The sequence below is a fragment of the Erinaceus europaeus genome, chromosome 5 (genome assembly GCF_950295315.1).
Source record: "Erinaceus europaeus chromosome 5, mEriEur2.1, whole genome shotgun sequence".
Taxonomy (NCBI): Eukaryota; Metazoa; Chordata; class Mammalia; order Eulipotyphla; family Erinaceidae; genus Erinaceus; species Erinaceus europaeus.
Window position 1 is genome coordinate 61,314,762 of NC_080166.1, and position 12,502 is coordinate 61,327,263.

The 12,502-nt window shown below is 39.1% G+C and overlaps 1 protein-coding gene across 2 annotated transcripts in view; it reads right to left on the reverse strand.

Annotated features, from left to right (window-relative positions):
- Window positions 1-180: 180 nt before the first annotated feature.
- BORA (BORA aurora kinase A activator) overlaps window positions 181-12,502 on the reverse strand; it is a 38,341-nt gene continuing 26,019 nt past the window's right edge. The window contains exons 11-12 of one of the 2 annotated variants that reach the window (XM_060191409.1): window positions 3,014-3,143; window positions 181-1,817 (exon numbers count right to left, since the gene is read on the reverse strand). In XM_060191409.1, coding sequence (XP_060047392.1) covers window positions 3,042-3,143 — 102 coding nt within the window. In that variant the 3' untranslated portion in view covers window positions 181-1,817; window positions 3,014-3,041. Of the gene's footprint in view, window positions 1,821-3,013; window positions 3,144-12,502 lie in introns of both variants that reach the window. The other variant, XM_060191408.1, reaches the window with a different exon arrangement.

Below are 12,502 nucleotides of genomic sequence, written 5' to 3' on the forward strand. Positions count from 1 at the left end.
AAACCTGCAGCACTGCTTCACCACTTGTGGAGCTTTCTCCCTGCAGGTGGGGGGCATGAGGCTTGAACCTGGGTCCTTGTACATTGTAGTATGTGCACTCAACCAGGTGTGCCACCACCTGGTACCAGCACTCAACTCCTAGAAAGCAGCCATCAACAGTAAATAAATGAGCACAGATGATTTCCAACAAAGCCACATTTATGAAAACAAGTTTAATTTCATAATTTGCATGCCACAAAACAGTGATTAGCTCTTCATCTATGCCATTTAAAAAAGACAGATTACAATTTTTACCTGTAGAGTAGAAAAAAAAAAAAAAGGACGGGCTTCTTGATAAAACAAGGACATGACCAATCTTTTGTGTCTTATTTTCAGAAAAGCATGAATTATCAACTAGTCCACATTGAGTAGTAAAAAATTACCTCACTTACCCACCCATAAAGCCTCTTGGTAATCTTAAGTGTTTCTAGTGCCAGTTCTAAAGTTCGAAGCAGCTTAGAATATTTCACTTTAAGAGATTTATTAGATGTCACAGTGGTAATTTTTTGTATTTTTGAGGGCTATAAAATGAATTACTAATCTCCTGAGACAGTATTTTAAAATTCTTTTATATTTATTTTCCCTTTTGTTGCCCTTTTTTTTATTGTTGCTGGAGTATTGTTGTTATTGATATTGTTGTTAGAACAGAGAAATGAAGAGAGGAGGGGAAGCCAGAAAGAGGGAGAGAAAGACACCTGCAGACTTCCTTCACCGCCTGTGAAGCGACTCCCCTGCAGGTGGGGAGTCGGGGGCTCGAACCGGGGGGCTCGAACCAGGATCGTTCCACTGGTCCTTGAGCTTTGTGCCACATGCACTTAACCTGCTGCACTACTGTCTGACTCCCATTTTGTCTGACAATTTTTAAAAGATGATTTGTAACACAAGTATAAAGACAATTTTTAAAAGATTTATAACATGTTTATATTTTTCAAAGGAGAAAAAATATTTCTAAAAATGTTACATATATCCCTGCCAACATAAATTAATTTTCCACATAAAGACATAGCTCTTCAACCATTCTTCATAGATCTGAAGCCCTATTGGAATTCCATTCTCACCTATCTCCCCGGTTTATCCTGCTTCTCCTATGTTTAGGCTATACATTAAATGACGATCAACTCCAGGCATGCCCCACCCTAATAAGAGTATTAGGATGCAGTTTATACTGCCTTGCTAATATCTACATTTCTTAAAGCAGTGATTAGACTACTTTTCACTGGCAATAATTTCTACACATAAATGAACAAATCAAGTATGAAGAATTCTGGAAATGTGCTTAATCATCACCTTCCATTAGGTTTGTTTTATATCTAAGGCAGATGTATTTTTCATATAGGTTATAATTTAAATTCATGTGTGCGACATAAGACTTCACAGATCCACTTGTTCTTAGAACTATTGTTAAACTTAGTGCTGCGGAAGACTTAAGTAGTTCACTGACTATATTAAGAGCAAAGGTGTTGCTCTCCAGTTTTATTGCTAATCACATCACTTCAAGGTAAATATAAAAATATTTATTGATAAAAAAATAATAAACCTGGACTTTAGCAACTTGTTGAAAGTCCTGGACACTTCTATGCTGTTCCATGGCAGTAAATTAAGCCGTTGGTTTTTCACATTGAGGGAAAGCAATCAAGGTAAGCATAGTTGAAGCAGTTTTTCCGAGTCACAATCACTGTGATTCCCATGCAGTTCTTTGGTTCTAAGAAGGACATTCTATGGACTGCTGCACTGAGGAAGATTTGTCGTTTTCATCCAACATCTCTGTGTTGTGTGGTCTTGCTGTGAAAGACAAAATATAATCTTCATTTTTTTTTTTAATATGGTGTTAGAGATCATCTACTAATGAGCCACACATCCCAGGCTATATATATATATATATATACCAGAGCACTGATCAGCTCTGGCTTATGGTGGTGCAGGGGACTGAACCTGGGACTTTGGAGCCTCAGACCCAGAGTTTCTTTGCCTAACCATTATGCTACCTACCCCCGTCCACAGGCCCAAGATTTTTATGAAAGAGGACAAAGCACTGCTCCACCCTATGTCTTTTCATCTAGTTTCTTGATCTTGTGGTATTGGGAGATGAAACTCAGAACCTCACACATGGAAATATGCTCTTCCACTGAACAATCTCCCCAACCCTTGTTTTCAGTTTAAGAAGGGCTATTCAAGGACAAGGACGCATCCACCATGTGACCGTCTTTAAAACCCTAATAAAGATTTCCTTTGCATAACTTTAAAAGGAGGGACAGTAAAAATTATTTATTTTCTTTTTTTAGAAATACTCAAAAAATAAAACTTTTATAGACAGTTTAATGGTTATGCAAAAGACTCATGCTTGAAGCTATGATATCTCAGGTTGAATTCCCTGCCCCACTATAAACCAGAGCTGGGCAGTGTTCTAGTTAAATTCTCATTATATCATTAAAGTAAATAAAACATTGCTTTAAAACTTCAGTACCTGGGCAGACAGTGGTACACCTGGTTAAGTGTACACACTACAATGTGCAAGGACCCAGGTTCAAGCCCTGATCCCCACCTGCAGGGGGAATACTTCATGAATGGTGAAGGAGGGCTGCAGGTGTCTCTGTCTCTTTCCTTATCTCTACCCCCCTCAATTTCTGTTTCTGTCCAATAATAAATAATATTTTTTAAAAAAACCTTCAGTACCTTAATTCCATTAAGTAGACAACTACAACCCCCTTTCATCCATAACAAAATTGAAGGAAGTGACACATTTGGAGAGTTATGTCCGCTGATATTTTTGATAATTACACACTGGCGTAAAAATAAAAAAATTTCCCGATCAATGCCCGACATTATGATAGATTTCATAATGAGTATGTAATTATAACCATACAACCCAGGAAGTTCAGTAAATATCATAATTAACAGAATACCTTCTCCCCTCCCCACATCTAAAATTTTTAAACCTACAGATGATAACAGTTTCTCACTGGTTGTTCCATACCTTTGTATGAAAAACTTGGGGTTTATTCTCAATTTCCAAGGCTTGTACTTTCTTTGTAGTAACTTTCCGTTCCCACTGTATCGGTAATATTGCTTCCACAATTTTGTGTATTATAGCCACTGTCCATCATCTAACAAGAAAGGAGGAAAGAAAAAAGAAAAACTTACAATAATACTGCAACCCATAAGCCACTAGCCACACATTTTATTTTGCAATACTTAAGAGACATATTTGGTTAGTTAACGACCATCCATCAACATATGACTGGCTAAAGAAGTTATGGGACGAGCAGCAGATCGCTTCCTCTCCTCTCCCTCTCCCTCTCCCTCTCCCTCTCCCTCTCCCTCTCCTCTCCTCTCCCGGATCAACTAGGAATACCAAAGGAGACCACCCGGACCGAAACAAGACAGGACTAGAATGACCACAGGAACCCACTAAATCACCGGTGGCTGGTGACAGAGAGGAGAGAGGGCCTAAGGAGAGATTAAGTGACTGCTAACAGTTCAACAGTTTGTCAGTGGAGACACCACCTCCAGTCTGCTCCACAACAAGGGGACAGCTGAAGGGAGGAAAGGACTCCCCAGAGACTCACCAAGTGCAACTCTGAGTCTCCATTGCTACTACCCTCAGAATCTGGAGCAGCGACAGGGAGGGACACCAGGACCAGAGATCTAACCAGGAAACTCAGGAGAAGATCTATACCTCCATGGCATAGCTGAGGGGCTGTGAAAATCTCTTTGCATAACCACTGGATTATCTCTGCCACACCCTGCTTTATCTCTTGGTCAGGAGTCAGTGATTAAGCTAAGAAGCCTATTGACAGTTTAAAAGCCCTCAGGCTCACATAGCCTACAGGAAAGAAAAAAAAAAAGAGGCTTTTACACCACTGAGCTCCAACTCAGGGATTGAAAAAACTGTTAACTTCCACCACGGTAAACCCTTTAATTAAATTACTTGGACACAAGTCAATCCAGGCAATAGTGATCAATAATTTGAAAAGTACTGATAAAGGGAACTCATAACATAATATATAAAATGGTTAAAACAACAAGAAAAAATATTGGAGACTCGAACCAGGACAAGAGTCCAGCTAAAAGTCCTCCAGAGGGTGAAGCACAAAACAACGAGTTCAACATCCAAACATTAGCTAAGGAAATAATAATAGGAGTGAGTAAAGAATTTGAAAAAATTGTAATCAGAAATGCAGGAACAACAAATGAGAAAATGGAAGAAAATTCTAATTATCTCATGGTTATTAGAGAGCTGAAAGCTGAAATCGCTGAGCTAAGAAGGCAACTATCTGAACAAGCTAAAACAGTATCAGAGCAGGGCAACAAAATAGATGAACTCCAGAAAGCAGTAGAGGGCAGAGAGAATAGAATCTATGAGGCTGAAGAAAGAATTAGCAAGATTGAGGATGAATTAGAGACAACTAAAAAAGAAGTAAGAGATCTCAAAAAGAGATTAAGAGATGCTGAAAACAACAACAGAGTCCTATGGGATGACTTCAAAAGAAACAATATACGCATTATTGGCTTACCAGAGGAAGAAAGAAAAGGGGAGGAAGAAAGCATTCTCCAGGCCATAATAGCTGAAAATTTCTCTAGTCTAGACAACACCAAAGACATAAAGATTCAAGAAGCCCAGAGGGTCCCAAACAGAATTAACCCAGACCTAAAGACACCAAGACATGTCATACTTAGAATGGAAAGGAATAAGGATAAAGAAAGGATCCTCAAGGCTGCAAGAGAAAAACAAAGAGTCACCTACAAAGGAAAACCCATAAGATTAGCAGCAGACTTCTCCATACAAACACTACAGGCCAGAAGAGAATGGCAAGATATCTATCGAGTGCTCAATGAGAAAGGCTTTCAGCCAAGAATACTATATCCTGCTAGACTGTCATTCAGACTAGATGGAAGCATCAAAACCTTCTCAGACAAGCAACAGTTGAAGGAAGCAACCATCACCAAGCCTGCCCTGAAAGAAGTTCTGAAAGGTCTCCTATAAACAACCAGACCACCACAAATAGGACATATATCAAAACACTCTAAAACTCTTCAAGAATGGCGTTAAAATATCTTCAATCTTTGCTATCAATAAATGTCAATGGCCTGAATTCACCTATTAAAAGACACAGAGTAGGAAGATGGATCAGAAAACACAACCCAACAATATGTTGTCTACAGGAAACTCACCTAACTCAACAAGACAAACACAGACTTAAAGTGAAAGGATGGAAAACTATCATACAAGCCAATGGTCCACAAAAAAGGGCAGGAACAGCTATTCTCATATCTGACATGATAGACTTTAAAATAGATAAGATTAAAAAAGATAGGAATGGACACTACTTAATGCTCAGAGGATCAGTCAATCAAGAGGACTTAACAATTATTAACATCTATGCACCCAATGAGAAGCCATCTAAATACATCAAACTTCTACTGAAAGAGCTACAGCAATATATTAACAGTAACACAATCATAGTAGGGGACTTCAACAACCCACTCTCTCAATTTGACAGATCCTCCAGGAAGAAAATCAGTAAAGACATAAGGGAGCTAAATGAAGAGATAGATAAACTAGAACTATTGGACATTTTAAGAGTCATTCATCCCAAGAAACTGGAATATACATTTTATTCAAATCCACATGGATCATTCTCAAGGATAGACCATATGTTAGGCCACAAAGACAGCATCAGCCAATTCAAGAGCTCTGAAATCATCCCAAGCATCTTCTCAGACCACAGTGGAATTAAACTAACACTTAACAATCAACAAAAGATTAGTAATAGTCCCAAAATGTGGAAGCTCAACAGTACACTTCTTAACAACTTCTGGGTCAAAGAGGAAATCAAGGAAGAAATCAAAATGTTTCGAGAGTTCAATGAAAATGAAGACACAAACTATCAAAATATTTGGGACACAGCGAAAGCAGTCCTAAGAGGGAAGTTCATAGCTATACAAGCACACATTAGGAAACAAGAAAAGGCACAAATAAACAGCCTGATTGCACATCTCAAAGACCTAGAAGAAGAACAACAAAGGAATCCTAAAGCAACCAGAAGGACAGAAATCACTAAAGTTAGGGCAGAAATAAATAACATTGAGAATAGGAAAACCATACAAAAGATCAATGAAAGTAAATGTTGGTTCTTCGAAAGAGTAAATAAAATCGACAAACCTTTAGCCAGACTCAAAAAACAAAAAAGGGAGAAGACCCAAATAAATCGTATAGTAAATGAAAGAGGAGATATCACAACAGACATTGCAGAAATTCAACATATCATGCGAGGCTTCTATGAACAACTATATGCCACCAAGCTAGAGAACCTGGAAGAAATGAATGATTTCCTAGATACCTACCAACTTCCAAAACTAAGTAAAGAGGAAGTGGATAACATGAACAGGCCCATCACAGCTAATGAAATTGAAACAGTTATCAAAAATCTTCCCAAAAATAAAAGTCCTGGACCAGATGGTTTTACAAATGAATTCTACAAAACTTTCAAAGAAGAACTAATACCTCTACTTTTAAAAGTCTTCCAGAAGATTGAAGACACTGGAATACTCCCTGCCAGCTTCTATGAAGCCAACATCACCCTGATACCAAAAGCAGACAGGGACACAACCAAAAAAGAAAACTACAGACCAATATCTCTGATGAACATAGATGCGAAAATATTGAACAAAATTCTAGCCAACCGGATACAGCAGTATATCAAAAAAATTGTTCATCATGACCAAGTGGGGTTTATCCCAGGCATGCAAGGTTGGTTTAATAACGTAAGTCAATCAATGTGATCCACCACATCAACAAAAGCAAGACCAAAAACCACATGGTCATATCAATAGATGCAGAGAAAGCCTTTGACAAAATACAACATCCCTTTATGATCAAAACACTACAAAATGGGAATAGATGGAAAATTCCTGAAGATAGTGGAGTCTATCTATAGCAAACCTACAGCCAACATCATACTCAATGGTGAAAAACTGGAAGCATTTCCCCTCAGATCAGGTACTAGACAGGGCTGCCCACTATCACCATTACTATTCAACATAGTGTTGGAAGTGCTTGCCATAGCAATCAGGCAGGAGCAAGGAATTAAAGGCATACAGATTGGAAGAGAAGTCAAACTCTCCTTATTTGCAGATGACATGATAGTATACATGGAAAAACCTAAGGAATCCAGCAAGAAGCTTTTGGAAATCATCAGGCAATACAATAAGGTGTCAGGCTATAAAATTAACATTCAAAAGTCAGTGGCATTCCTCTATGCAAACACTAAGTTAGAAGAAATTGAAATCCAGAAATCAGTTCCTTTTTCTATAGCAACAAAAACTATAAAATATCTAGGAGTAAACCTAACCAAAGAAGTGAAAGACTTGTATACTGAAAAATTATGAGTCACTACTCAAAGAAATTGAAAAAGACACTAAGAAGTGGAAAGATATTCCATGTTCATGGGTTGGTAGAATTAACATCATCAAAATGAATATATTACCCAGAGCCATCTACAAATTTAATGCTATCCCCATCAAGATCCCAAGCACATTTTTTAGGAGAATAGAAAAAATGCTACAAATGTTTATCTGGAACCAGAAAAGACCTAGAATTGCCAAAACAATCTTGAGAAAAAAGAACAGAACCGGAGGCATCACACTCCCAGATTTCAAACTGTATTATAGGGCCATTGTCATCAAAACTGCTTGGTACTGGAACATGAACAGACACACTGACCAGTGGAATAGAACTGAGAGCCCAGAAATGAGGCCCCACACGTATGGACATCTAATCTTTGACAAAGGGGCCCAGACTATTACATGGGGAAAGCAGAGTCTCTTCAACAAATGGTGTTGGAAACAATGGGTTGAAACATGCAGAAGAATGAAACTGAATCACTGTATTTCACCAAATACAAAAGTAAATTCCAAGTGGATCAAGGACTTGGATGTTAGACCACAAATTATCAGATACTTAGAGGAAAATATTGGCAGAACTTTTTTCCGCATAAATTTTAAAGACATTTTCAATGAAACGAATCCAATTACAAGGAAGACTAAGGCAAGTATAAACCTATGGGACTACATCAAATTAAAAAGCTTTTTCACAGCAAAAGAAACCACTACCCAAACCAAGAGACCCCTCACAGAGTGGGAGAAGATCTTTACATGCCATACATCAGATAAGGGTTTAATAACCAACATATATAAAGAGCTTGCCAGACTCAACAACAAGACAACAAATAACCCCATCCAAAAATGGGGGGAGGACTTGGACAGAATATTCACCACAGAAGAGATCCAAAAGGCCGAGAAACACATGAAAAAATGCTCCAAGTCTCTGATTGTCAGAGAAATGCAAATCAAGACAACAATGAGATATCACTTCACTCCTGTGAGAATGTCATACATCAGAAAAGGTAACAGCAGCAAATGCTGGAGAGGGTGTGGGGTCAAAGGAACCCTCCTGCACTGCTGGTGGGAATGTCAACTGGTCCAACCTCTGTGGAGAACAGTCTGGAGAACTCTCAGAAGGCTAGAAATGGACCTACCCTATGACCCTGCAATTCCTCTCTTGGGGATATATCCTAAGGAACCCAACACACCCATCCAAAAAGATCTGTGTACACATATGTTCTTGGCAGCACAATTTGTAATAGCCAAAACCTGGAAGCAACCCAGGTGTCCAACAACAGATGAGTGGCTGAGCAAGTTGTGGTATATATACACAATGGAATACTACTCAGCTGTAAAAAATGGTGACTTCACTGTTTTCAGCCGATCTTGGATGGACCTTGAGAAAATCATGTTAAAAAAAAAAAAAAAGAAAAAATCATGTTGAGTGAAATAAGTCAGAAATAGAAGGATGAATATGGGATGATCTCACTCTCAGCCCGAAGTTGAAAAACAAGATTAGAAAAGAAAACACAAGTCGAACCTGAAATGGAATTGGAGTATTACACCAAAGTAAAAGACTCTGGGGTGGGTGGGTGGATGGGGAGAATACAGGTCCATGAAAGATGATGAATGACATAGTGGGGGTTTTATTGTTAAATGGGAATCTGGGGAATGTTATGCATGTACAAACTATTGTATTTACTGTTGAATGTAAAACATTAATTCCCCAATAAAGAAATAAATTATTAAAAAAAAGAAGTTATGGGATATATATCATGTAATACTATTCTGCAAGAAAAAAATTTAAAAAACCGTGTCCTTTGGGATAAAACATATGGAGCTGGAGGTGATTCTGCTTAGTGGAACTACCAGAGATGAATGATAGCTACCAGGTGGCTTCACTCCTATGTGGAAATTAGACAACTGATACACATGAACTTGGAGAAAGAAAGAAGAAAAAACAAACAAAAAGCAAGCAAACTGTTCCCAAGACTTGTGAGAACTGTAGTGTCTTTGGGAAGTGGGAGGGTGGAGATACAGAACTCTGGTGGTGGGTGTGGTATAGAACTATATACTGCAATCTGAAAAATCTTGTAGCCTACTAGTAATCACAAATTTAAAAAATTTTAAAGTGTATCTACATATTTTTTATATATGAGATAGTAAATATTTTTCAAATTTAAGTGCATTATTATATAAATTGTCATCCCAAATAGCAAAATATAACATAGTGAATACAATTTATCAGCAATATAAACAGAAAAGGTAGTTCTGGGTCTGGGAGACAATATAATGGTTATGCAAAAACTTTCATGCCTGAGGTTCCAAGATCTCAAATTTAATCCCCAACACCACCATAAGCCAGAGTTGAAAAGTGCTCTTGGGGGGGGTGTAGGGGGTTGGTTGTTCTTCAAATACTCACTTTATAATTCCTTTAGAATCAGTGGATGAACCACAAAGAACATATTTTCCTATTACTTTGTGATCATACCCAGTAGATGAAAGTGAAGATTGAAGCTCACTTCACCTTCTAACTCATCAACGACGATTATCTCTAAAAGGCTGCCATCTCTAAAACTTACCTAAAAGGCATGCTTAGATATTGAAAACAAATTTTTTTTTTTTTTTGCCTTCAGAGTTATTGCTGAGGCTTGGTGCCTGCACTACGAATCCACTGCTCCTGGGGGCTTTATCGTTGTTGTGGCTACTATTGTTGTTGTTATTGCTGTCATTGTTAGATAGGACAGACAGAAATCGAGAGAGGAGGGGAAGACAGAGGGGGAGAGAAAGAAAGACACCTGCTTCACCAATCCTTACACTTAACGCCATGTGTGCTTAACCTGCTGCACTACTGCCCAACCCCCAACAAAACACATTTTTAAAATATGTGTATACTTACTAATGTAAGTATAACTCTGCTAAGAGCACCAACTTACTTGCTGGCACCACCTTATCCTAGAGCTGAGTGGTGCTCTGGTCCTCTCTCTTTTTCTGTCCCATTATTTATCATAATAACACAATGCTTAAAAAGACTAACACAGGGTCTCAACTAAAACAAGGAATAGCTATACTGCTGAGTCACTTCTCTGGCTAACCCCTACAACCCCATTTCAAACAGGAAACAGATGTAAAGAAAGGAGACTGGCGCAAGGATTCGGGTTCGAGCCCCCAGCTCCCCACCTGCAGGGGGTCACTTCACAAGTGGTGAAGCAGCTCTACAAGTGTCCTTCTCTTCCCTTCTCCATCACTCCCTCCTGTCTCGATTTCTCTCTGTCCTGTCCAATAATGACAGGAACAATAATAATAAGGGCAACAAAAAAGGAAATAATAGCCTCTAGGAGCAGTGGATTTGTAGTGCAGGCACTGAGCTCCAGCAATAACCCTGGAGGCAAAAATAAATAAATTAAAAATAATTTTAAAAAAGATATAAACTGGTCAGGCGGTGGCATGTCTGGTTAAGTGCACATGATATCATGTCGAGCCCCTGGTCCCCATCTGCACTGGGAATGCTTTGAGTGGTGAAGCAGTGCTTGCTGCAGGTATCTCTCTGTCTCTCTTCCTCTCTATCTCCCCCCTCCTCTCAATTTTTGACTGTCTCTATCCAACAAACAGATATAATTTTTTAAAAAAGACCTTCTTGGTACCACACAGTACTGTTATATTTTTAAAATATATTACATAATGCAACAGTCCTCAAATTTATCCCATTTTTCTTTCTTACTATAATCTTAGGGAGGAAAGAAAAAGAGAACACAAAGGAGTTAAGTAAAGAATTTAGTATATTGGGGGGCAAGGCAGTGGTGCACCTGGCACACAATACAATTTGCAAGGACCTGGGTTCAAGTCCCTGGTCCCCACCTGCAGGGGGAAGCTTCACAAGTGGTAAAGCAGAGTTGCAGCTGTCTCTCTATCTCCCCCCTTCTCAATTTCTTTCTCCAATAACAAATAAAATAAAAATTTTATTTAATAAAATAATAACATTTATATATAAATAATATTATTTTAATAATTAAAGATTGAGACTTACTCAGGAGCCCGCCTGCATGACAGAAGAGTCACCAACCCAGGTAGAGTGTGGAGTCCTGACTGCTTTGAACCAAGAGAATTGCTAATCTGAGCTTCACCTTCTTCCAGCTGTTTAAAGCAACAACTGATTCCGGAGGCGGAGCTACGGAGCAGCAGATCACTTTCTCTCCTCTCCTCTCCTCTCCTCTCCTCTCCTCTCCTCTCCTCTCCTCTCCTCTCCTCTCCTCTCCTCTCCTCTCCTCTCCTCTCCCGGATCAAGTAGGAATACCAAAGGAGACCACCCGGACCGAAACAAGACAGGACTCGAATGACCACAGAAACCCAGTAAATCACCCGTGAGTACAAACACGCGTGGCTGGTGACAGAGAGGAGAGAGGGGCCTAAGGAGAGATTAAGTGACTGCTAACAGTTCAACAGTTTGTCAGTGGAGACACCACCTCCAGTCTGCTCCACCAACAAGGGGACAGCTAAAGGGAGGAAAGGACTCCCCAGAGACTCACCAAGTGCAACTCTGAGTCTCCATTGCTACTACCCTCAGAATCTGGAGCAGCAACAGGGAGGAACACCAGGGTAGAGAGATCTAACCGGGAAACTCAGGAGAAGACCTATACCTCAGTGGCATAGCTGAGGGGCTGTGAAAGTCTCTTTGCATAACCACTGGATTATCTCTGCCACACCCTGCTTTATCTCTTGGTCCGGAGTCAGTGATTAAGCTAAGAAGCCTATTGATAGTTTAAAAGCCCTCAGGCTCCCATAGCCTACAGGGGAAAAAAAAAAGGCTTTTACACCACTGAACTCCAACTCAGGGATTGAAAAAACTGTTAACTTATATAAAATGGTTAAAACAACAAGAAAAAATATTGGAGACTCGAACCAGGACAAGAGTCCAGCTAAAAGTCCTCCAGAGGGTGAAGCACAAAACAACGAGTTCAACATCCAAACGTTAGCCAAGGAAATAATAACAGGAGTGAGTAAAGAATTTGAAAAAATTGTAATCAGAAATGCAGGAACAACAAATGAGAAAATGGAAGAAAATTCTAATTATCTCATGGTT